The sequence below is a fragment of the Telmatherina bonti genome (assembly GCF_933228915.1).
Source record: "Telmatherina bonti genome assembly, chromosome: 21".
In the NCBI taxonomy this organism is placed as follows: Eukaryota; Metazoa; Chordata; class Actinopteri; order Atheriniformes; family Telmatherinidae; genus Telmatherina; species Telmatherina bonti.
This window is the reverse complement of record NC_136630.1, coordinates 32707040-32733951: the sequence shown is the minus strand read 5'-3', so window position 1 is coordinate 32733951 and position 26912 is coordinate 32707040. Positions and strand designations below refer to the sequence as shown.

General features: G+C 42.9%; 1 protein-coding gene across 1 annotated transcript in view; it reads right to left on the bottom strand.

The window, feature by feature from the left end:
• ryr2a (ryanodine receptor 2a (cardiac)) overlaps nucleotides 1-26912 on the bottom strand; it is a gene marked incomplete at its 3' end in the record, with an annotated part of 479882 nt that overhangs the window by 229663 nt on the left and 223307 nt on the right. Inside the window, exons 54-59 of the mRNA XM_079260659.1 lie at nucleotides 20586-20749; nucleotides 20273-20351; nucleotides 18854-18943; nucleotides 7521-7658; nucleotides 7343-7420; nucleotides 7142-7217 (exon numbers count right to left, since the gene is read on the bottom strand). Coding sequence (XP_079116785.1) covers nucleotides 7142-7217; nucleotides 7343-7420; nucleotides 7521-7658; nucleotides 18854-18943; nucleotides 20273-20351; nucleotides 20586-20749 — 625 coding nt within the window. The remainder of the gene's footprint in view (nucleotides 1-7141; nucleotides 7218-7342; nucleotides 7421-7520; nucleotides 7659-18853; nucleotides 18944-20272; nucleotides 20352-20585; nucleotides 20750-26912) is intronic.

Genomic DNA, 26912 nt, shown 5'->3' with positions numbered 1-26912 from the left:
ACAGTTCCAGAGACGGGAGGTGACAAAGGATCCGGATAGCGTGTGAATTGCATTGTCTGTGGGAGACACGCCTTGGTCTGTACCCATATCGGATGGGGATGGGTTGGCGGTACATGGTGTTATGATCTTAGCTGGTGGATCCTTCGCTTGGTGGATTCGCACAGGTAGACTCGCAGGTCTTTGCCCTTTGTGGTCTTAAAGGAGTCATAACCTGGTCTTTTCATGTGCCCACTGTCCTCTAATGGTTTTTAAATAACTGTTTAAAAACTTATTAAACAAAAAAATGATAAAAGTGCTTTTTCTGACACTTTATTCATAATAAACATTTTCTCGTGAGAATTCACGTGAGATTTTCATCAACCTCGACATCGATTAAAATAATGTTAATGAGCTGCTCGCTGATTGATCGCTGGAAGTCCGGAGTTGGAAGGGGGGGCGAGGCCAGTCGTCTCCATGCTAAAAACATTAGCGGCTAGTAATAGCAGCTAACCCGACAGCAGCAGCGTTCTGAATTCAGCATTGATGTCTGAACCGGACTCTGAGCCTGAGAGAGAAGATACCGAGATGGTGGAAGGAGCACGTTTACACCAAACTGTCTCTGAATGGTAAAGTCCTCATTTTTAATGTCTGCTCGCCTTGCTGTAAAGTCAGATAGCATGTTGACAACGAGGCATGTCGTTCATGTTAATATGTCTCAGTTTTATTCCGTGTTGGACCGTTTTTTAAACAATAAATATACTTTTTCACACAATCCGAAGTTACAGATTTAAAAAATGAAACTGATGTTGACTGAACCGGTCGGTACGTTCAGTGTCCAGCTGCCGGCCGGTCTGCACCCAGATAAGCTCACACACATTTTAACCACACTGAGTTTTACGGAGCAGCGCTTTTTATTGAGGTTTTATTTACCATCACGTGTTTTTCTAAACTAATTAGCTTATTCAGATTTCCCGTTTTAGCCAGGAGTGTGAAAAATGTCGTTATGTCAACATGACAGATCTCTGGTTGATGCAACCACTGATGTGGGCTGCTGTGTTACTGTACAGATAAATAACATGAAGTCAGTTATCTTGTATCATTGATCAGGCTTCCTGCTACTGTAGACTCGTGTTTTATATATTCCAGCATCACTTACCATCTATTATGTTGGTCTAATTGTTTGTTAAGCTGCACATGCCAATAGAAATATACAGCAAGATATTACTGTGCTTAGAAAATAAAATTTCTTTTTTCATTTCCTTAGGTGCTGAGAAGGTTAAAGCAGGTCCAAACTCCTCCGTGTCTGACCCAACATCCTGGCATGGAACCAGTCTGCTTCAGTGCTTTTTCATTACAAAATGCAGGAAACATTTAGGAGCAGGATTATGTACATTTACCTGTCGGAGGGAATGAGAGGCAAGTTTCTCTTCAATGCCCAAAAATTCAGAAATAAAGCTAATCAAATGGCAAATAACTGTAAAATAACTGATTATTTATGATCTTGCCATTTCATATTACATATAACAAATAGTAACTTTGCTGCAGTCACTTAGGACAATAGCAATAGAATTAAAGTAAATACACAACTTTACCACATACACATTTATGCATCTGAATTCTGAAATAAAGAATAGAAATAAAATCAATGCTCATTTTCAATGTAATAAAATAAAAATGATCATTTTCACTCTTATTGATTTATTGATTCTGTTAACACAGTAGCTGAGTTTTCTGGGTTTTATGTGGACTCTCGTGGTTCTGGAGCCAGATGAGCAAGCCTCCACAGCACCGTCTTCATCATCATCTTCGTCCAGACTGACTGAGATGTTACCTTCACTGCTGTCGTCTGGGTTCCTTTTCTGCACAGAACCAGATATTGACATCAGAACAAGCAATAAAAGTGCCTCTTGGCTTCCATTAAGAATGTATATGTGTTTGATTTATTATCATTTTCTGTATGTAAAATTAATCAAATGACAAACCTGCATTTCTGCCGAGAGGGTGGAAAGTCCTTGATGACAGCTGTGTTCCAGTTGTTGCCTGCATTGTAGGGTCAGTCTGCTCCAACATCAACTTTCAGACATCAGTAGACCGCTGGTGCTGCGCATGGTGTGAGATGTGCTGGACTAAAATCTGCAAATACAAGTTATAAAAATATCAGATCATCACATAAATAGATTGTAGGTGTAAATAGCTGCAGTTTAAGAGGAATCAAATATTGTAATACAAATAGATCAAATCAAACTTTATAAAGCATTTTCATGCCAAAGGCAACACAAAGTGCTTTGCATACTTTTATTTTTAGAAAAAGCTGATCGAATAAAACAGGTTTTCACACTGAAATATTAACATAGAATATTAAAAACACACTTATTTTATTTCACACAGTTATACACAGACACAATTTTCCCTAACCTCTGTGTCTTCACTGCATGTAGATAAAATAAAACATATCTTTTAGATCAATCATACCAGGAGTCAGACCTCCACATCCACAGAGGCTGCAGCTGCAGATATTAATCCTGCACAGCTCCCGTTTTACAAACATGACGTGAAGATGTCAGAAGGAGGACGAGGATTGGAAATAAAATATCCTCCCTGTTGATATCCAACAGGTGCCAACATCAGACTACATGATGGTCACCTTGTTAAATTATCATTATGATTATTACAACTGCATGTCATGTTGGGGCAAGCTACATCCATCATGAGTACTTACTGTGTGGTAGCAGGCGTGGAAAATAATAAATAGAGAAGTCATTTACAAACATTTACGTGGCAGAGCATAGGATGGATATAAGAAAATAAAACCTGTGGCTCATTTGTACGCTGCAGGACGTTAAACCTTCTGGCTCGTCCCGTTAGCATTGCCGTTAGCATTAGCCTTATCGTCATCAGCTCAAGTCACGTCTGTCACACAAAGCAGAACTTTATAGCAGTAGTGACACTTACCGACTGCATTGATGCTGAGCCGCTTACAGCTGCAATTGCTCCTCTTTCCAACCGGGTTGATGCCGTCTTCACCTGGTATTTTCCCAAATGTTAGCAACATGTTTGGCACAAACAGGCCGCAGCCGGCAGAGATGCAGGTGCATTATCAGCAAAAAAATAATGTAATCCATCTGTCCCTGGTAGTTTGGTCCGCTGATGAAGGGAGAGAAAAAAAACCTGCCGATGTTGGTTTTGCTAACAGACAACCGACATGATCGCTGCTCGCACGTCTTCACACAGCTTGTTGCTAATAGCAACTGAGGCAGGTCCAGCAGGTGTATTTAGGCTGGAAAAGGGGCAGGTTAATGCAAATAGCTCCCCGGAGAGAAAATTTAAAAAAAAAAAAAAAATGCGTTTGCGAGACTTCAGCCTTGCGGCCAGTTTTGCTGCGAACAAAGCGTCCAAACGTAAAAACCCGGCCGTCTTCAACAGAAAGGCTTCCGGGGATGTTACCACTTCCGCCCAACACTAATACGCAGGTTTTAACTCGAAAAAGTGCAATTTCCGGGCGATGACTCCTTTAACCCGACGTGGGCTGACACAGTGGCTGACGCTACAACGTGCCTGGGCTGCTAAAGTACCTCAGGCTGACCCAGCTGAGTCCACTCAGCTTGATTTCTCAGCCGGCTGAAACCGCCTCTTTCTGCTTGTCCCGAGCAGTGAACGGGAGTGTGACCCGCATCACGGACTCAGCTGCTGTTGAATCTTAGAGAAACGTGTTAACGACAGAGTCTGACCCCAGCAGTGCAAAGAAAGACCCGAAACCGAGACAGAAACTCTGGCAGTATCTCTCCTAACTGACTGAACCACTGCACTAAAAATTTGTGCTTTATCTACCAAAGTTAGCCCGATTCACTGTTTTTTATATTTTGGATTTTCCTCAAAATCACTGCCTTTCTGCTTGCCCAAAGCAGTGAACAGGGAGTATGACCCATGTCACGGAGTCAGGAAATGGGATATGGAGTATTATATCCCTTTGCTGTATTCCGATGCTTCCTAAACCAAATTGATGCCTGCCCAGTGCCCGTCGCCGGCTTTTTGAGGAGATCCGACCCTGCCACTCCTGCCCTCCCCGAATCTCTCAACGCCAGATGGAACATCAGCTCTTGAGGACTCCACCCTGGACTTCCCAACCTATCGGACTACGGGATTTGCCCTAACCAGGATTGGCTTGGTGAACACCAGATCCCTGGCAAACAAAACTTTCATTTTGAAGGATTTCTTCAGTTCCCGTGCCCTGGGTTTCCTCTGTGGGCCAGAGACCTGGATCGGTACCGCTCTGGCTGAGCTTTTACCTCTCGACTGTTCTTATTTTAACTCCCCGCGGACATCAGGCTATGGAAGAGGGACAGCAGCGATTTTTAAAACTGTTTTTAAATGTAACCAGCACTATTTGATCTGCACTCTCCAGCTTTGAAGGGACATTATTTGAGGTGGGTTGCTCCAACCCGGTGCTGTGTGCTGTCATATCCCAACCACCCAGATACAACAAGGACTTTGTGAAAGACTTTTCCAATCATCTGGCTGAAATAGTGTCTAAGTATGACGTTGCTATTTTTCTTGGGGATTTTAATATTCATGTTGTCCTGATCGGCCATTGGTGAAGGACTTTTTAAGCCTTATTGACTCTTTTAACTTGGTGCAGTGTGTGTGCGTGCATGTGTGTGTGTGTGTGTGTGTGTGTATGTGTGTGTGTGTGTGTGTGTGTGTGTGTGTGTGTGTGTGTGTGTGTGTGTGTGTGTGTTCCCACACATCAACATGGACACACATTAAACCTCGTCCTCGCTTATAGCATATCCATGTCAAACTTGGAGATTTGTGTTGATGCTGTTTCTGATCATACACCAGTTGTGTTTGATGCTGATTTTAAATCTGCCTCCTGTTCAGCATCGCAGGATTTTTAACCCTTTAACTGCTGGTCAGTTTTCTGTGGCTTTCAACCAGCTCTGCGCTTACCCTGCCTCTGCTGATACAAGGAGCTTTGCTCCTGGTTCAACTCCTCCTGTCGGACCATACTGGACTCTGTGGCTCCATTAAAACTGTGAAGCCTTGAGCTAATTCTAAGTCTTGGTTTAATGAGGAAACTCATGCAGTCAGATGGGAGTGGAAGAAGGACAAACTGCAGGTTTCCTTTCTCATCCTAAAGGACTGCTGGCCTTGTTACCAGCACTGTTAAGGAGGCCAAAAGAAAATATTTGGTGAACATCATTGATTCTAATCGCCACAACCCACATGTATTATTCAAAACCATTGATTCAGTTTTAAATGCCCTGCAGCCTGCTCGCTTAGAGGCATCTTCTGTGACTTGCAGCTTCCTGCGTTTGTTCATTGATAAGGTTGCTGCTGCAAGGACTCTCATCTCTGCAGCTGCATCTGACCCCTCTGTCTCTGTTCCCTGCTCTGCAGCTCTTCAGAAGTTTGAGCTGATATAATCATCACTCTTGGAAGATCTGATTGGTCATATTAAGCCGTCAGGTTTTTCCCCATGACGTCATCCCTCCTGGTGTCCTGCAAGCTGTCTTTCCTTGTATAGGGAAGACAGTTCTTGCAGTTATAAACAGCAGTCTGTCATCTGGAGTTATTCCACTAAGTTTTATACATGCTGTTCCCTACTTAAAAAACCTGGCCTGGACAGCATCGTGCTGGCCAACTTCAGACCCATCTCTAGACTGTCTTTTATTTATAAAACTTTTGGAAAAAGTTGTCTATATTCAAGTCAAGCTGTTTTTAGAGGAACATGATGTTCTGGAAGTGTTTCAGTCTGGTTTTAAAACACGACACAGCACCGAGTCAGCCATGATAAAAGTATTTAATGACATCTTCTTAGCAAATGACTCTGGTGGTTAAACTATTCTTACTTTACTGGGCTTGACAGCAGCGTTTGACACTGTAGATCACAACACTTTAGTGACTCAGTTATGCCACCTACTGGGTATCTGTGGTACTGCACTGGAGTGGTTCAAGTCCTATCTGTCTGACAGAAGCATGAGTGTGAGTTTAGGAAATGTTGAATCCAGCTCTGCTCCACGTCCTTATGGGATTCCACAGGGGTCGATTTTGGGGCCCTTGCTTTTCTCTCTGTATTTACTGCCCCTGGGAGCAATCCTGAGAAGGCATGGCATCTCATTTCACTTTTATGTTGATAATAGTCAGATATATATATGCCTCCTAAAAAGAAAAACGCCGTCTCCATTGCTCCTCTTCTAGCATGTCTGGAAGATATCAAAGCCTGGTTGGCTCTAAACTTCCTGCATCTTAATGAAGAAAGAACTGAAGGGATGGTGTTTGGTTCCAGTGGAGCTCGTGAAGCCCCGTCTGTTGATTTGGTATCAAACTTGAGTTTTAAGATGGACAGCGATTTTAAACTGGATCAGTAAATTGGTTCTGGAATCCAGCTGTTTCCACATCAGACAGCTGGCTAAAGTAAAACCTTTTCCTGCACAGCAGCAGTTAGAAACAGTAATCCCTGTCATCGTTACATCTCGACTGGATTACTGAAATGCTCTTCATTTTGGGGTGGGCCAGTCCTCCAGTTGGTGCAAAACGCAGCGGCACGCCTCCTAACTGGAGTACGTAAGAAGGAGCACATAACACCCATCCTGGCCTCCCTCCACAGGCTGCCAGGGACCTACAGGATTCATCTTAATTTTTTATTTGTTTTTAAATCTCTAAACGTTCTGGTCCTTCCTCACCTCTCTGAGCTCCTCCACTCTCCTGCCCGGTGCCTCAGGTCTGCTGACCTGCAGCTCCTGGACGTACCGAGGTCCAAACTGAAGCTCGGAGGGGACAGAGCTTTTTCTGTTCTAAACTGAGCTTCCCCTCCACATTACATAAGCCTCCTCACTGTCCATTTTTACAACTCATCTTAAAACCCATTTTTATTCCTTGGCCTTCAACCCAACGTAAGACAGTTTCCGGTCAGAGTGTTAAAGTGTGGTTTTAATTTTGGTTTTATTCACTATTTATTCATTTTGTTTTATTGTTTTCATTCCGTATTCCTAGTATGACCCGTTGTTTTATTGTTATTTATGTCTTTTAACTGTTTTATTCTGTTATTATTCTGTTTACAGATAAAGCACTTTGTTTCAACTCTGGTTGTTTTAAAGGGCTTTATAAATAAAGTTGAGTTGAGTGTTGTGAAGATGTGTTACAGGTGATGTGGAGGATCTACCTTGTGCTTCCAGCTCCATCTTCTTTTTTTTGGCCCAGATATTATGATAATTCTCTGCCAGCAGCTCTGCCATAGACTACAGAAACACAATGATTCATACTGCTCATATTAATCCAGCTAAGTAAAAGACATATCCTATTTCCCATTTGATACAGAACATTACAATACCTCTCCCATGTCTGTGAATGCAGCAATATTTACCTGCATGTCTCTGGACAGGGTAACGTTGCTCATATCGATGGGTCTCGGGCTGAATGCTGGAGCTCCTTCAAATGACAGCTGTGAGAAGAGGGAGTAGGTTCATGCCACTTTTTCCATCCCAGTTCTTTTTTAATTTTTTTGTAAATAAATGAAATGTTCATATTATGCCAACATTTACTTGGCTGGCTTGTGAGAATCGTCTGGATTTATTGTGCAGGGTCGCGTGATCGCCTTCACCACTTCTGTCAATCCTCCAGCCCCACGACAGCATGGTCTTCAAAGACTCTCTGATTGGCTGGCAGTATCCATCCTTATCCTGCAACATGAGCTAACATCAGACCACCTGAGCGCCATGGAAATATAACATTGATTTTTCTGCTTCTACTCAAAGAACCAATGAAAAGCAACAGATCTACAACAGGTCCACAACATCTGGCACGATGTGGAACACTGAGTGCTGGGTGTGTTCCTCATCCTGTCATGTGTACCAGATCTGTGATGAAACACAGCAAAAATCAGTTCCCTCATTAAGCAACCTGCCATAGAAAAAGTTAAAAACTTCATCTTGTGAAGAAATCTATGAGCACTAAAAATGTGGCTATGTCTTTTAGATGCACTTTATTAGAACACAGCTGTTGATAAATGTTCTTGTACATTCCTGGTTGTTTCTACTCAGATAGACTTTAAAAACATCCATCCATCCATCCATCCATCCATCCATCTTCCGCCGCTTATCCGGGGTCGGGTCGCGGGGGCAGCAGCCTAAGCAGGGAAGCCCAGACTTCCCTCTCCCCAGCCACATTTACCAGCTCTGTGGGGGGATCCCGAGGCGTTCCCAGGCCAGCCGAGAGATATAATCCCTCCAGCGTGTCCTGGGTCTTCCCCGGGGTCTCCTCCCAGAGGGACGTGCCTGGAACACCTCACCAGGGAGGTCCAGGAGGCATCCTGACCAGATGCCCGAGCCACCTCAACTGGTTCCTCTCGATGTGGAGGAGCAGCGGCTCTACTCTGATCTCCTCCCGGATGACCGAGCTCCTCACCCTATCTCTAAGGGAGAGCCCGGCCACCCTGCGGAGGAAACTCATTTCAGCCGCCTGTATACGAGATCTCCTTCTTTCGGTCACGACCCACAGCTCATGACCATAGGTGAGGGTAGGAACGTAGATCGACTGGTAAATCGAGAGCTTCGCCTTCTGGCCTTATGAGTTTCTGTAAATGCATGCAGGCATTTGAAAGGCTATCAGCGTCATTAATGAATGCCAAAATGTATTCGTTAGTCAAGTCGGTGCAATGACAAAATATTTAAAAGTTCTTTATCAATTTTCGTAGCAGTAGCTTGCTAACCCCTAACCCACTTTAGAGAAGGGTGGCATTGAAAGTCTTGGTGAGTGTGTCAGGGGCACTGTGCTTTGTGTAGCAGCTGATAATTTGGCTGCTCATGGTCTTGCTGGCTTTGTTTGGGGTTTCCGAGGACATAATGTGTGCAGGTTCTGTTGCTGCACTACAGACCAAATACAAACTACTGAAGTTAATGAAGGAGAAGTTTCTCATGATCTTCATGTACAAAATGCCGTGCAAGGGGAAAATCTCACCTGTGTTGGTGTTACAGGTGATTGTACTCTCAGCAAAACACTGGAACATTTTCATCCCATCACTGGTTTTCCACCTGACATACTGCATGATCTCTTGGAGGGAACTGTACCTGTTGAGCTGGCCCTATGCATTGGCAGAATGATTCACTTAAAGTATTTCACTCTGGAATATTTTAACACAAAAATTCAGTCATTTCCATACCAGCACTATGACAGGCTTGATAAACCACAGCCAATTCCATAAACTTTCCTTCCAAACAAAGTATTGGTGGAAATGGGCATGAAAACTGCACCTTGCTGAGGCTGTTGCCACTCATGATAGGGAATAAAACCCCCGAAGGAGATGATGTGTGGGCCATATTGATGGACCTGAAAGAAATTGTGGAGCAAGTGTTGTCACCATGTTTTACAGAGGAATCAATCCAGTACATGCAAACTAAAATAAGTGATCACAGGCAGACTCTTAAAGCGGTGTTTCCAGACTTCGACCTAACCACCATTATGTGGAACATTACCCACAGCTGACTAAGCGCTTTGGTCCTCTTGTCAACTTGTGGACCATGAGGTTTGAGGGAAAACATAGCTTTTTAAAAAGGGCAATTCAGGATGCAAAAAATTTTAAGAACATTTTAAAAACACTGGCTACCAAGCATCAGCATATGATGGCGTATCACCTCAATGTACCGTCATTTTTCAGAGCCTCCACACAAACCTCAAGTGTCAAATCCATACAGGTTGCAACTCTGCCCCAAGTGGCACAAGACTTTGTCCAAACTAAGACAGACAGTCAAAGCATCTACAGCACATCGAAAGTTTCTATAAATGGTACAGAGTATGCAAATGGAAGGTTTGTTTCTGCAGGACTGTCAGGAGGACTTCCCAAATTCAGCATGATTGAGCAGTTGCTGCTTGTGAACAACTCTGTTCAGGAACTACGAGTGCTGGTACAGTGAGCATCTAAGGTCATTTGAGCTGACACTGTGAGACACCTGTTCTGTCCATGAGCTGTCACAACTAAATGATACGGTAAGCCTCACAGCATATGCTATGGATGGACGCCTGTTTTTAATCTGTGGATAAGTTAAAAGAACTTATCAAAGAAAAATTTAAGCTTGACTTTGACTTTGCCTTATCTTATGAAGATCCAGACTTTGATGGGCAGCTTTGTTCCCTTGTCGACATAGAGGAACTTCCACAGAGAGCTGTACTAAAAGTTAGACGGTCTGAGAGTGATGCCAGTTCTGTAGCATCAGATGATCCTATAATATTGCCCGTTGCCATGACTCCAGAAAGAATCGAGAGATGGCCACAGGTTTTCCCAATGCCCACTTTTTCCTATGAGGTAGGACTCATACTTGGTGAGGGAGATATTGCTTATGAGACAACAGGTAAACCTGTAAAGTTATCTAGGGGACAAAAGCACGATAATCGTGAAACCCTGGCAGCTAAAATGCAGTTTTAAAGCATACCCAAATGATAGGGAAGTTTCAGTGGTAGCAGAGGCACTTGTCACAAATCATCTCAGCCTAAAAGAGCCAGGATCAAGGACAGGGTGGTATGGTTGGAAAAATAGTCTCAAATTTAGGATGGGGAACTATCGTGCCAAGTTAAGTAGGGCTGGATTTCAGGAGGTAGCAGTAAATTCTGGAAAGAGAAGTCAAAACAATCCAGACAAAAAAGCTCCACACACTGACATTAAAAAGCCAAAAGGACAGAGGTGAATTTCCTCCCCAATTTCCCAAGGGGGGAAGATGCTGCTCGCCTTGAGAGGCTGAGACTGCAGATTGCAGATGAAGTTAAGAAGAGCGAGAAAAATCCCATTCTTATGACGAAGTTAATGCGGACCACCTTTGCCCTGAGACGCGTGAAGGTCGTCAGGGATGACCTGCCTGTTGCTGAGATCCTGGAGCGCTGGCCTGCCCTGAAACCTCAGTCCCAGGTGAGAATTTACTTGTTTCTTTATTATATATACATCATAACATTTTAAAAAGTGGACTGTAGTGAGCTTGTGTCCATCGTGGTCTAGATTAGATTTAAATAATGTGAACTGAAGTTGTTTAAGGATTGGTCTGCATGAGTGAGGATTTTGTGAGGGAAAATCTTGTCTCTTTCCCCTTTTCACACGCCTGCATTGCCTTTTTTTGCACTTGATGTGTTACTTGTGACCGAAACCATATTTTGTATTCATGCAGATCTCAGCAGAGCGTCAACAGAATTACTAACATTAACCTGAAAAACCACTTCTACGCTGTATTGGACCAACATGCCCCCCGTCTTCAGACCTTATTTAGAAAGACAGCTGCTCGCACAGGGAAAGTGTCCGAGGTTTTGGAGCAACTTTTCAAGGTTCATGACCTTCAGGTTAGTTGTTAAATTTAATTTATATCTGTAAATATGTGAGCCTTATACAGTTTAGATGTGTGTTTAAGCATCCACCGTGAAACACTTGTTGTTTTATTGCAGGAGGAAGTTGATGTAAATATTAGACGTGCTGCTGTCCTCCATGCTCTCCCTGCCTACTTGTGTGAGGATGCCACCAGCTTTCTGAAGACTTGGAATGTGAGTCTCACCCCAAAACATGTAGTTAAAAGGTACAGTGGTCCCTCGCCATATCAGGGTCCAGTCCTAAATCTGCACTAAACATGTCTCATCCCAGATCGTTGCTCATCACATCCTGATGACAGGAATGTTGTCAACCCCATAGCCTGGAAACATGAAGTGATTTTAAAGCCTAAATGACCTGTTGTGAAGACTTTAATGATATGATTTGAAGTCTGGCTGCTTTGCAGGTGACAGAAACGTGGGAAGAGGGGTGCCAGGGTATGCGTTGGCGACATAGGCCGAGCAGCGCCGTAGGTGCGGGGCCTCCAATGCTGCTTGCAGCTTTAATTTTGCAAAGCAGTAAAATTTTAATTTTGTGCTTTTGTATATGATCAGGTTCCAAGATATCTACATTTTAAACTTAAACCAGCCTGACAGAGCAAACTGAGCAAAGATTTTAGTCTTTAACTGCTTTTAGGAATGATTTCTAGTCTTCCGTGGTCACAGTAGGTCGCTAGCTCATGGCTACTTGAAGCAGAATGGTTTAATGTGTGAAATGCTTTAGAATTCCTGTTGAAATATGGATCACCTTTATTCTACAGTGTTACATGAGATTTCAACATGTGATGGTCTGAAGTTAAACATTGAGAAAAGGGAATTAGTAACAGCTTTTATTTAGTCTTTGCAAATAGTATCGTGTGTACAGTAAATAAAATCCCAAGGCAGGGGAACAACAGTAGGATGTTCATCCTTGTCAAGAGTAAGCAATGCCAAGTTTGAAGGAAAAAGAATTGAGAATAAAATTTTAAATGTCTTTGTTCTTTCTTTTCAGGCGGGGCAGTCTGATGAACCAGATATTGAAGACGTACCTCTCGGGCTCCGTTTGGTCAGTGCCAGCTCAACAGATGCCACGCTCTTCAGCCCAGAGAAGGTTGCAGTCGTGGTGAGGGGAACATAATCATTGATCTTCCCACCCTGGCTGATGCATTTGTCATGTTGGTTGGACTCATTCATGCCTTGCATGTGAGTTACCCAAAAACCCTGGCCAACACGTTTGACTGTGCTCTAAAAGTCTTGATGGGTCTGGAGGATGGGAAACCAAAAGTGTGAAGTCTTAAAAATGACCTTTTAGCAAAATATTAATCTCAGTGTGAAAGTTGCCCCTCAAAGACTTTATCTTTAGTCGAGTGTATTATGGGGCATCAAACAGTGTTTTAAAGGTGAATATCAGGTTGTTTTAACGTAGTTACATTTACAGTTCTTAACATTTGATGCCTTCTGTAGCACTTTGGCACTTTATGGCTGTTTACACTGGACTAGTCAGGTCTTTTTATGTTTATTTTTATAAAGTAAATATTATGTTGCCTTTTCCTCTTAGATTATAACATTTTTTGGGTTTTTTTGTTTTTCTTTCAAGTGTTTTTAAGAGATGAAAATACTGAATTTTCAATTTTTACCATTTTTGTTCATGACCCTACATAAAAGTATGCCATGTTAAGCCTGTTCCATCCTCCACAAGAAGCAAGAATCGAGTTCTTGTTCTCGAGGCTGCAAGAACAAGAACAAACGTCTTGTTCGGCAGGTCCATCCATCCTCCAGGAGAAGCAGGTCTGCAGCGGGGAGGGGTCACTGCGGGGGGCGATGTCTGCTTTATGTGCCATGAACCCGGTTGTTACCTCCACCAGGTCATGTTTTTCCCGCTGTCTTTGTGTTCAAGATAACTTAAAAGGTTACGGACGGATTTTTATAAAAATATCAAGAGTTGTTGGAAATGTAAAAATGAAGAACTGATTAAATTCTGGTGGTGATCCGGATCACCGTTTGGATCCAGGAATGTTTTAAAAGGATTCTTAAACGTCGTACTTGGTGGAGGTTTCCGCTCTCCGAGTTTCTAGTTTCATATTTAACGAACAACTTCGTCCGTGGCAGGGCGGGTTGTGCACGTGGCAGGGCGGGTCGTGCACGTGGCAGGCCGGGTGGTGCACGTGGCAGGGCGGGTCGTGCACGTGGCAGGCCGGGTCGTGCACGCGGCTGGGCGGGTCGTGCACGCAGCTGGGTCCGAGTATTTTAACGCCACATGTAAAAATGTTGGTACTTTCTCGCCATCTCGATCAGCTGTTTTATCAAAACAATCCGTTTTGCCGGCAACAGTAAAAACACGGAAGCAGCAACTCCGCTTCCTGTTTTCTCTGTGTTAACCATGCCCACCTCCAATGTCCGACTAATCACACGATACTTCTCGCAGCCCCACAAGAAAAAAGTTCTGCAGCCCGGTGTGTCAAGAACTGTCTTCAAACACGTCCGCGAGAACAAAATGACGTCATTTTCTTCTCGGAGCCTCGAGAACAAGAAAAAAGTTCTGGCTTCTCGTGGAGGATGGAACAAGTTTAACACTTAAAAAACACTTGTGCCATTTATTAGCATTTAGTGCACATAACTGAGTTGCTTTAAAGTAAAATATCTGACAATTGAAAGTTTAATGCTTTAATGTTGGACATCATGAAACATTAAAGCAATCTGTACTTAATTTAAGCACTTGCACCCTTCTCAAACTTGTTTTCTAGAGATGACTCAGTCAAGAGTGCATCTGTAATCCATCAAAATCAAGTAAGTCTCACTCAGAATCACTGGGTGACACCTAATCAGTGAATAATGTTTTCTGTAACTTAGTTCTTTTATCTAGTATTAACCTAAACAATTTCATGGAATCTGTTTCAACTAAAAATTTGAGTAAACTGAACTTATCTGGTCTTACAGCATACCTTTCAGTTCCTATGAAAACCTCTTAGATCTGCATTTCTGGCTACCATCTCCTGCTTTTGGGTCCACACCTCTATCACCACCATTTATGACACCTCTCACAATCCACCACCAATAATTCCCCCGTGCCTCCTTCCCTCTCCCTTTCTGCATTCACTCTTCCCCTCATCCCTGCCGTTGAAGAACTGTAAAGAAATTCAAAATTATCCACCTGTCGATTAGACCCCCTCCCCACCATACTTGTTATAGTAACTCTGTCCTTCACTGGCGCTTCTCATTATGCACATCACTCAAAGTCACTAATGACCTCCTGGCAGCACATTCCAGTCTATCCTGATCCTCCTCGATCTGAGAACAGCCTTTCCCACTCCATCCTCCTGGCTAGACCTTCCTCCGTCGGCATCACCCCCACCCCTCAGCTGCAAATCATACCTCTCTGGCTGCACTCAGTTCATGCAGCTGAAAACATCCACCTCCCAGTCACTCCCACTTACCACAGGAGTGCCCAAAGGCTCTGTCCTGGGGCCCCTGTTGTTTGTCATCTACCTCCTCACCCTCGGTTGTATCTTTAGAAAACATCACATATACTTTCATTGCTATGCGGATGACATCCAGCTCTACCTTGGCATCAAGCCGAACTCCACCCTCCCACCATCCTCCCTCACAGATTGTCTCCAAGAGATTAAGTCCTGGTTCACCTCAAATTTCATTTTAAATTACACAACAATAAAACAGAAATGTTATTAATAGGCACAAAATCTACCCTCTCCAAATCTGAAGGTTTCTGTATTCACATTAATGACTCTTCCATCTCCCCTTCCCTTCAGGTAAAGAGTCTGGGTGTCATCCACTAAACTTGCCTTATTGCTGCACAGAAATCTGATTCTTCACTGTCTGAATGTTGGTCCTCCTTCCAGGGTCAGCTTTAGCTGCTCGATTCTCTGGACCGTTTGTGGTTCAAAGACAAGTACATCAGACTGATTATGGTATTTAAACCCCAGACAGAAAACAGAAGACTTGTTTGTGTCATCTTAACATTCTCAAGCTGTATTACACCAGGAATGGTTTTTGAGATCGGAAAGCAGTCTGCTAAAGATTGATCTGAGACTGTTTTATTGACCACTTCACCTGAAATGGGGACAGCAACAGATGAAATTGCTCTTACTTGATGTGATTTAGACTGTCAGTGTGCCAGATTATTCATTCATTCATTATCCTAACTGCTTAGTCCAATGAAGGGTCGCCGGGAAGCTGGAGCCTATCCCAGCAGTCTTTGGGTGAAAGGCAGAGTACACCCTGGACACCTCACCAGTCCATCGCAGAGACACACAGAGACACAGAACCACTCACACTCACTCCTAGGGGCAATTTAGAGTAACCAGTTAACCTAACATCATGTCTTTTAACGGTGGGAGGAAGCTGGAGTACCTGGAGAGAACCCATGGATACACAGGGAGAAAATGCAAACTCCACACAGAAAGACCACTGTCGAAAGCTCGCCGAGGATTGAACCAGCGACCTTCTTGCTGTGAGGCCACAGTGCTAACCACTTTGCCACCATGCAACCGTGTGCCAGATTAACTAATTCCAATTAGGAACCTGTCTATGATGTCTTTGGGTGAAAGTGACCCTGCTGGAAAACGCCTGTCACAGACTCAGACGAACTCTGCTCATTTCTGCTAAATACACATTGATTTGAATCATGTGTGTTGCAGCTGGGACACTTGGAAAGCCTGCCGGAAACCGGCCCTCAAGGACCAGGATTGGTGATCCTCCTCGACATCCTCCACCTCCCCACTCCTTTCCCCTATACAGAGACATATGGGGTACCAAAGCAGCACAACACCAACAGCATGCCCCGGCTGTGCTCTTAAACAAATGAATAGAATAGTCACTGAGTGATGAAAACATTAATTAGTAAGGTTGTTCAGATAGAGATGTTTGTGAGTTCTGGAGGAACTGTAAAGTGTCATCAGCATAAAGGCTTTTTTTTATAAACTATATTTTTGGACTGGAAGGCCTTTATAATTTGATTCTGTCTAATTGCAGCGGCTAATGGGTCAATAAATACAGCCGAAAGTGAAGGAGAGAGTGGACAATCTTGTCTGGTACCCCTTTGTAGATTAAACTTGGAGAGGTTTGATTATTAACAGCAGAATTTTATTCCCTGTATAACGTCTATTTGATGTTGGATGTATGAGGGAAGTTAACCTTACACCTAATGCTTTGCAGATCTGTGACTTGTTTCTGCTGTAGTCCTGGGAAGTTAAAGAAACTGATTGATATTGTTATCTTATTCATCAATTGGGATGTAAGAACACTTTTATAAATGTTTCTAAAAACTTCATTTATTGTGTCTAGGTCATAGATGATACATGCTGGCTCTTTGACAGATGATAGATTAGGCTTGAATTAATGTGTCTGTAAAGTGTCCTGAGATTATATTGTTGTGAAGTGGCACTATACAAATCAAGTTTAATTAAAACTTAAGCTGAATAAAGTGGATTGTTACTTGTTTATATTTAGTTGATTAGCTAATAATCTCGCAGATTTATTGCTGTGTTCAAGCCTCTCCATGCATACTATTTGCGCCAGAAACTCTATACTTATTAGTCATTTAATTTAATTCTAGTTCAGCCTTCTTTATTTACTTCATCATTTCTACACTTGGTGAAGCACTGTAAGCATCATCTAATTAGTTATATCTTAATTCTAAATTCATTATTTTTCTTTCTTTTTATGTGATGCAAAGGAGAAAATTTTGCCTCATACTACTGCCTTCCCTGCTTCCCACAGAACACATGATGAAACTCCTGGTTTATCATTTTCTAAATATAAAGCACTTTATTTTGACAAATAGCTGATAAAGTCAGGATCTTTAAGCAGCACTGTATTACACCTCCAGTTTTTAGCAGGTGGTGTGGGTTTTGTGTTTCTCAGAGTGAAGGAAACTGGTGCATGATCGTTAATTGTGATAGGGTGGATGTGGGTTTCTGAAATTTTGCTCACCAAAGAACTGCAAACAATGAAATAATCTCGCCTGGAGAATGAGTGGTGAACTCAGGAAAAGAAAGTGTACCCTTTGATATTAGGATGATAAGACTGCCGTGAATCACAACGTCCAAGTCCCTCCATATATTGTTGAACAGTGTTTGTAGATTGTCCATCTCTATTGTTTCCTGTATTATTAAGCCTGTCAGGTTGATCCAGAACCATGTTAAAATCTCCTATTATCATTGTGCTATTTGAGTGTTCAGAGAGCAATGTGGAAAAAGGAGTGCATCTCTATAGTCACAGCTTTGTGAATAATCTGTGTGATATATATATATATATATATATATATATATATATATATATATATATATATATATATATATATATATATATATGTATATGTGTGTGTGTGTGTGTGTGTGTGTGTGTGTATGTGTGTGTGAGCGTGAGTAAGCCTTGTGTTGTGTGCATGTGTTGAATGCTATTAAATATAATTTAATTAATAGCAGTGAGAGTATTGGTTTATGTAAGTATTGTCTAAGGTACTGTGCAGCTTGGCGTTAGTGTTATATAGTTCTGTAAGGTGGCAGCTAGAACAGAGAAAAAGGAAAAAGTGTGCAAAAGAGAGAAAAAGATGAGCAGGGAAAAAAATAACAAAAAGAGCAAACAAGCCCTAAAAAGAACTATTTTGTGATAGATGGCAGTATTATTGTCTATTGTAGATAACCTGTAAAATGAACCCAGCGAGTCTTATTGGCATTTATATCACATGTGCAAAGTGTGGAGAGTGTGGATGCACATGGATACATAGCTGAGGTCAGTAGAACCAGGGATTGGTGTTATGGTCACAATGTAGCTGCCCGTTAACATAAAGCTTGTCCATCGAGATGACCATCCAGAAATCTCTTGCTGATGGGGAACAAGATCTTGCAATGCACCAGGATTTCTCTGGGAAATTAATCACTAGTGCTGATGTTAGTCCCTCAGAGCTGTCTGCCACAATGCTTCACCTCTTCTTTTTCTTGGTATAACAGTTTCAGGTGGGATCAGATGAATTCTTAAACAGCTACCTCTGTGTCTTCCTCTGGCTGCTCGGAATAATAAAGTTATCTGACATGCTACGAGCCTGTACATCTAGGAGTAATTCTTTCACCTTTTTTATTTTCCTGTTAGTTGACTAACTTCCTTGATAAGAGTCTTAACTGAGTTTTTAAGGGGGTTGTACACAGTAGCTAAAGCTTCCACCTGCTGGCTGCATTCCAAACTGTGTTTTAGCGACTGGAACTCCCGGTGTAGGACTTCCAGCAGGGAGAGCACCCCCCCCCCCCCCCCCCCCCATTCCACTAGTCTGACTGCAAAGGTGTTGTTTGTTTGTTTCAGTAGCGTGCCGTGTTGATCCTGGTCTCACAGTCTTGCGTTTCAGCATTCTACGCTTCCTCACAGCATGTAGAAATATTCTGACCGAGTTAATATGATGAAAATCTGTGTGTCAGCAGGTTAGTCAATGAGGGAATTGCTTTCTATCAGCCAGTCACTCAGATATCTGACATCTTTTTAAAACCAAGGATTTGTTTCTGTGGAGTGAATTTAACTGGACAAACTGAAACAGATGTAGAGAAAATACCTTCTCAGAAAGGCTTTTGTATGGTTTCAGTAGAGGATGGCTCTTACTGCTCTCACACATCTGGTCTCCATACGACCATCCTTTGGAAAACTGGAAAACATCAAACATGGTTTATAAAAATGGCTGCGGTACTGTCACTAGTGGGGATGGGCATTCAATTCAATTGTGTTAATCGATCATTGGAAGACTTAACATTGATTTTTGATTTATGATTAAATATTTTGTATTTATGGACTAAATTACAATGCAGTGAACATATAAAAACAATATAATTCCTCATTTAGATCTATATTAATAGATGAACAACTGTTTTGGGAGTTACATAGGATTCATTCAGTGGTTACACTGGAAAGTATAATCTCACATGCAACTTTAACACCATTTTAAAGTAGCATTAGTATTATTGAGCAAACATATTGTCATTATTGAAAGTCGTCGTTGAAAATAACAATAACTATTAACATGTATATATAAATATATACATATATATATTAGGAGTGGGACTTTAACACGTTAATTACCATTAATTACAGAAACATTAACATGCTAAATAAATAACAAATTTATTTTGTTATTTATTTAGAACCTTTGTCAGAGCACAATTTCCTGGGGCGCCAATGACACTGATGCACCAACTACTTCCGCTACTAACTTAGCCGCATCGGTGCTGTATTCAGAGATGTTTCAGACCCTTCAGTGAGTTTATTGAAGGGCAAAACAACATCAAGCATCAACAAATGTGGCGTCTTTTTATGGTTGTATCAGGACTCTTTGTGAGTAAAACGAACATTTAGTTTTCTCTTCTCCATTAGCAACACTTGTCTGATTAAAAAAAAGCAACACCCCTTCCCTGTCCTAAAGAACACATGTAACTCAGTCTTCATGCAGTCAGAGAGGAGGTGATCCCATCTGCTGCAAGATTACACTGAAGTAGATATTGCTTAATTCATCCTGGTTTACTGTCAGATAATAATGTCTATTAATGAGGATGAAACATCTTTTAATGTTAAAATGACTGTAACATGTTGTAGACTCTTCATTAGAGAATACCTAGAGCTGCACCTGTTAGTTAAAGTATTTAAAACGAAACTTTAACTTTGGGTCTGTTCAGTTTTGGCCTGGATGTTTTTTGTTTCTTTTTTATTGTTTCAAAGTTAAATTCATTTATGCAGACATAATACAGCCTTAGTTTATTACATTAAACCCTTTTACAATAATTTGATTTAATAATCCCTTGAAATCCAGTTAAATGAAAAAAAAGTTGCTTTTTGGGGCAAACCTTGTGACTGACAGAATCAACATATGTAATTATACATTTTATATTGGTTATTATAAGAACAAACATAACAACCACGGTATAAACAGTGATATAACTAAATCCACCATACACATTAAAATATTAACCTCCTGGCAACTCACCTTTTCAATACACCACCTCTCATGGCTGTGTTCTGCATATCTGTTTATGAAGTAGTCCAGCTTCTCTGGGATGGTCACGCTGATAGAGAAAGACCAGGAAGAAAACATGTTCAGGTTTTATCTGAACTGTACATAAGCATAGAAGAAAAGTTCTGTAATAAGGCTGAAAGGATACTTAACGATGTCTGAAAATAAAATGATTTTATTACCATGAGTCTCTAAAGAACTTTTTAGACTCAGAACGATGGCTTGAAGGGACACCGGAAAGGATTATAACTAAGCAAAAAAGCAGGTCAGAAACAATGTTTCATACTTAGTGGTTTCAGCAGGCTGTGGAGTGAAGTTTCCCTCCGGGTCCATGGATGACTGCTTCTCCATCATGGCCATATAGTTGGACTCCATATAGTCTGGAGGCAGAGCTCCAGCCACAGCACTGAGACATGGCAGGGCCAGCTTAAACAGCTCCTGGTCGTACTGCTGTGGCAGGAAACAGAGAGTTCAACAACGAGACCATTTACACTTATATCACTGATGAACCTCGTTCCATCACATAAACATTAACTTTGTCCCATCACACACTGACAAACTTCGGCCCATCATAATCTCATGCTCACATTTATCATCAGCAACAGAGAGGAAACAAGGCCAAATGAGACATAACTGATACGCTTGTATTATTCCAGATAAACTTTATCCAGATATAAAACATTTCCAAGGATCTGTACTAAAAGTGTACATATGCCCAAAAGCTTGAAATAGCATACGCCAAAAAGCCTCCAGATTTATAAAACCATGAGCGGCACTCCTACGAGCAATTTTGCTTTTATAAATAACACCTGTGAAGCACATCACTGCCATTATAGAGCCAGATCACATCACCATGGCAGCCATCAAACTATTCTGCCTGATGCTTGTATGAACCAAATGCTGAAGAGATGAGACTTGTCAGCAGTTATGTTCCAGATGTTGGCGACTCCTTCTTGTGGCTCTAAATCATCCATATAAAAGAAAGGCAGAGCCTCTGTGATGTCACCCATGGGTTTCTGAAGAGCTGAACTGAAGCTCGGTGGGCGGTTCCTACCGTCGCCATCTTGGCGGCGTCACGCGTAAACGTGGTGTCTCTCCCGGAAAATACAAAAATGGACAAAGAGGTGGAGCTGGGAGGGGGGCTGTGAGCATGGGGGTGGATGATTGACATCAATCTCAGACCTGTCAGTAGCTAAAAGCTAACCCGGAGCAAACAGGAGCTAACAGGAACTAACATGAACTAACTGGAGCTTACCAGCTAAGGGAAGTAAACAGTTTAAAGCCAAGTTATGCTGTAAAGCGGCAAAAACACTGCGGTTCTACATTCCTCCTTCTTGAAACAGGAGATTAGGTACCCAACCTGTCGATCAAAAAGACATGCTCCAAAATATGGCCAATTTCTATTTAAAATTACTTCTTATCGGAGGAGTTAGAAATAAATGACCTCCCCCCACAGTTGTCATGAAGGTAAACCTGACTTATTAAATCTAAATTGTTTTTGTAGTGGGCAGTAAACGTGTTTATTTCTGCTGTAAACGTGTTTATTTCTGCTGTAAACATGTTTATTTCTGCTGTAAACATATTTGTGCTGTAAACATGTTTATTTGTGCTGTGAAGTTGGTCTTTTTAACATGGGACTCTATAGGGATTTGCTCTGTTTTGGAGCCCCTAGTGGATGAACAGTGAACTGCAGGTTTTGTCACTTTTGCAAAGGCTTCACTTAAAACCACCGAAGGTTGCATCTTGGGCTAAATCTATTCTAAGTTCTTCCAACAGCTCCAGAGCTGCAAAGCTGGATAACCTTTGTTTTTGATGACTGTTTGCTCATTCATTTAAAAAATACACACACCAGGACAAAAGGGGCACTGTCCCTGATGTCCATGCCAGGCTGCAGAGACATGTCAGCCAGAACAGCCCCACAGCATCCAGAACCTTAAGAAATTCTGGGTGTATATCATTCACCCCCGGGGGCTAGCCACCAAGGAGCTTTTTAACCACCTCACTTCAGTCCCAGATTTTTTCCACAGGGTGGCCGGGCTCTCCTTTAGAGATAGGGTGAGGAGATCGGTCATCCGGGAGGAGATCAGAGTAGAGCCGCCGCTCCTCCACATCGAGAGGTTGAGGTGGCTCGGGCATCTGGTCAGGATGCCTCCTGGACCTCCCTGGTGAGGTGTTCCAGGCACGTCCCTCTGGGAGGAGACCCCGGGGACACACTGGAGGGATTATATCTCTCGGAGAAGAGAGAAGTCTGAGCTTCCCTGCTTAGGCTGCTGCCACCGTGACCCGACTCCGGATAAGTGGCAGACGATGAATTGATGGACAGAGTCTGTGACTTTCTTGGGTTATGCTTTCAGGAGCGGGCAGATGAAGATGGATCTGAAAAATGTTAAAACCATTGTTGACTGGTCGAGATCCAACTCTGTTAAATAACTACATTTGTTAAAAAAAATAAAGGGAACACTAAAGTAACATGTTGTAGATCTGAATGAATAAAATATTTGTATTAAATACTTTGTTCTTTCCACAGCTGAATATTCTGACAACAAAATTACACAAAAACTATCAATGAAAACCAAACCTATCAACCCATGGAGGTCTGGATTTGGTGTTCTACTCCAAATGAAAGTGGAAAAACACACTACAGGCTGATCCAACTTTGATGTAATGTCCTTTAAACAAGTCAGAATGAGGCTCAGTAGTGTGTGTGGCCTCCGCGTGCCTGTATGACCTCTCTACAACGCCTGGGCATGCTCCTGATGAGGCGGTGGATGTTCTCCTGAGGGATCTCCTCCCAGACCTGGACTAAAGCATCCGCCAACTCCTGGACAGTCTGTGGTGCAACTTGGTGTTGGTGGATGGAGCGAGACATGATGTCCCAGATGTGCTCAGCTGGATCCAGGTCTGGGGAACGGGCAGGCCGGTCCATAACATCAATGCCTTGGTGTTGCAGGAACTGCTGACACACTCCAGCCACATGAGGTCTAGCATTGTCTTGCATTAGGAGGAACCCAGGGCCAACCGCACCAGCATATGGTCCCACAAGGGGTCTGAGGATCTCATCTCGGTACCTAATGGCAGTCAGGCTACCTCTGGCGAGCACATGGAGGGCTGTGCGGCCCTCCAAAGAAATGCCCCCCCCCCCCCACCATTACTGACCCACTGCCAAACCGGTCCTGCTGGAGGATGTTGCAGGCAGCAGAACGTTCTCCACGGCGTCTCCAGACTCTGTCACGTCTGCCACATGTGCTCAGTGTGAACCTGCTTCCGTCTGTGAAGAGCTCAGGGCGCCAGTGGAGAATTTACCAATCTTGGTGTTCTCTGGAAAACGCCAAACGTCCTGCATGGTGTTGGGCTGTAAGCACAACCCCCACCTGTGGACATCAGGCCCTCATACCACCCTCATGGAGTCTGTTTCTGACAGTTGGAGCAGACACATGCACATCTGTGTCCTGCTGGAGCTTATTCTGCAGGGCTCTGGCAGCGCTCCTCCTGTTCCTCCTTGCACAAAGAAGGAGGTAGCGGTCCTGCTGCTGGGTTGTTGTCCTCCCACGGCCTCCTCCACGTCTCCTGATGTACTGGCCTGTCTCCTGGTAGCGCCTCCATGCTCTGGACACTACGCTGACAGACACAGCAAACCTTCTTGCCACAGCTGGCATTGATGTGCCATCCTGGATGAGCTGCACTACCTGAGCCACTTGTGTGGGTTGTAGACTCCGTCTCATGCTACCACTAGAGTGAAAGCACCGCCAGCATTCAGACCAAAACATCAGCCAGAAAGCATCAGAACTGAGAAGTGGTCTGTGGTCTCCACCTGCAGAACCACTCCTTTATTGGGTGTGTCTTGCCAGTTCCATATAATTTCCACCATTTGCACAACAGCATGTGAAATTGACTGTCAAACTGTGTTGCTTCCTAAGTGGACAGTTTGATTTCAGAGAAGTGTGGTTGACTTGGAGTTACATTGTATTGTTTAGGTGTTCCCTTTATTTTTTTGAGCTGTGTATAATGTTTAATTAGAATTACCAGGCTACATTTCTATAGGGGTTCATAAAGAACTGTAGTCAAGGTATAGCACCTGTTACCATCCCACTTCCTTCAAGGTTCCTTTTGTTTGGGCAGAGGAGGCTGAAGGAGCTTTTCGAAGACTAAAAACTAGCTTCACCTGTTGCCAGATCTAGATCCAGCCAGATCCCTCCAGACAATTCGTTGTTGAGTTTGACGCTTCTGAGGTTGGTGTTGGGGCCATACTTCAACAGAGGTCAGCTAAAACAAGTCAGCTTCCTCTGTGTGCTTTCTTCTCTCAATGCTTATCACCGGCTGAAAGGAACTATGATGTTGGAGATGATGAATTGTTGGCTGTAAAGTTGGCGTTACAAGAGTTGTGGCACTGGTTGGAGGGTACTAAAGTGCCCTTTAATGTCTGGACGGATCATAAGAATTGAGAAAACATTCAGACTGCTAAAAGACTTAACTCTCGCCAGGCTCATAGGGCCTTATTCTTTGGAAGGTTTAACCTTGTCATTACCTACAGACCTGGTAACAAGAAAACAACACCAGATGCCGTCTTACGTCAGTTCAGCCCAGAGGACTATGGTAACCTGGGAGATGGAACAGACTTTAAAGTATGCTCTATGGGACAATCCTGGTCCAGGTAATGGCACCACCTCATTATTTGTTTGTGCTTGACAGTGTTCATTCCCAGGTGATAAGGTGGGGACTTGTTTCACGGGTGGCTTATCATCCTGGGTCGGCCCGCACTTTCTCCTTCCTCCAGAGGCTTTTTTGGTGGCCTTCCATGGAAAAAGAGGTCCAGGAGTTCGCCACTGTTTGCACGGTTTGTGCCAGTGGGAAAACTTCCTCTCAGCCCTATGCTGGTTTACTTTGCCCGCTTCCTACTCCCACTAGGCCATGGTCACACATTGCCTTGGATTTTGTTACTGGTCTCCCATTATCCACAGGTAACGATAAAATCCTCACAATTGTGGATCATTTTTCAAAAGCATATCACTCTGTGGCCCAGCCTGAACTGCCTAATGTTACGGAAACTGCTGAACTGATAACCTACCATGTATTCAGGCTCCACAGGATCCATAATGATCGTGTTCCTGATCATGGTACACAATTCATCTCTCAGGTGTAGAAAGCTTTTTGTAACACTCTGGGTGCTACTGTCAGTAAGAGGTCTGGTTTTCACTCCCAGACTAATGGTCAAGCAGAACGGGCCAATCAGGATTTGGAATTGACACTGAGATGGGTTGCTGCAACAAACCTGTCTTCTTAGAGCGACCATTTGAACTGGATTGACTATTCCCCACATCGTCAACCACAGGACTCTCACCATTTGAGGCAGCTTTGGGATACCAATGACCCCTATTTCTTGTTCAGGAAGGAGAGATTGCTGTGTCCTCAGTTCTCCATGGGCTATCCCCAACCACGACCACCCAGGCCATCACCATGGGGGCCACCCTGGTCCGGGCAGACAGGACCCACACCACAACTGTAAGACTGCAGCGCCGGATCCCGACCCACCAGACAGGGACAGCCCCCACAGCGACACCCATGCAATCAGAGCAGGGGCAACCCTCGGTGAAGAGGACCCCAATGAGGAGAGAGCTGGAGCTGGATAACTAAACAAAAGTAAAATCCATTTAAAAAATAACAAAATGTATACTAATATGTAAATAAATATATAAAATAAATAAATCTAATTAACTAAAAAGATGTGAATAAATATATAAAATTTATAAATAAATCAAATTAACTAAAATGAAGAAGAAATGTAGGCTAATATGAGAATGTCAAAACTTAGTTAAAAGCTAAACTAAAAAGGTAGGTCTTGAGCCTTTTTTTTTTTTAAAAACATCAACAGTCTCTGCGGCCCTGAGGCCCTCAGGCAGGCTGTTCCATAGGCGAGGCCTGTAATACTGAAATGTGGCCTCGCCATATGTTTTGGTACGAACTTTTGGAAGAACTAAAAGGCCGGTACCTGAGGACCTCAGGGTCCGCGAGGGTTCATACCTGAAAAACAGATCAGATAAATAAGAAGGCCCAGGACCATTAAGACATTTATAAACCACTAAAAGAACCTTAAAATCAATCCTGAAATGCACGGGGAGCCAATGCAGTGACTTTAAAACTGGTGCAATGTGTTCCCGCCCCCTGGTCCTCGTCAGAACTCGTGCCGCTGAGTTCTGCAGTAGTTGTAAACTAGAAATACTCTGTTTGGGAAGACCAGAGCGCAGGGCATTACAGTAGTCTAGTCTACTAGAAATAAAAGCATACATTAGTACCTCTGTGCTGGCAAGAGAAAGAAATGGGCGGACTCTGGCGATGTTTTTAAGATGATAAATTCATGTCTTTGTAACATTTCTGATATGTGGAATAAAATTCAGCTCAGAGTCAAAAATAACACCCAGATTTCATACACACAGAGGATTTAAAACTCTGCAGTTTGCATGACATGATCTTGCTTATGTCTTCAGGACCGATGATTAAAACTTCAGTCTTGTCCTGGTTGAGCTGTAAGAAGTTCTCTGCCATCCATGACTTTATATCTAAAATACAGTTTAAAAGGGTGTTAACTGGCTCCAGGTCATCAGGAGACACGGCGATG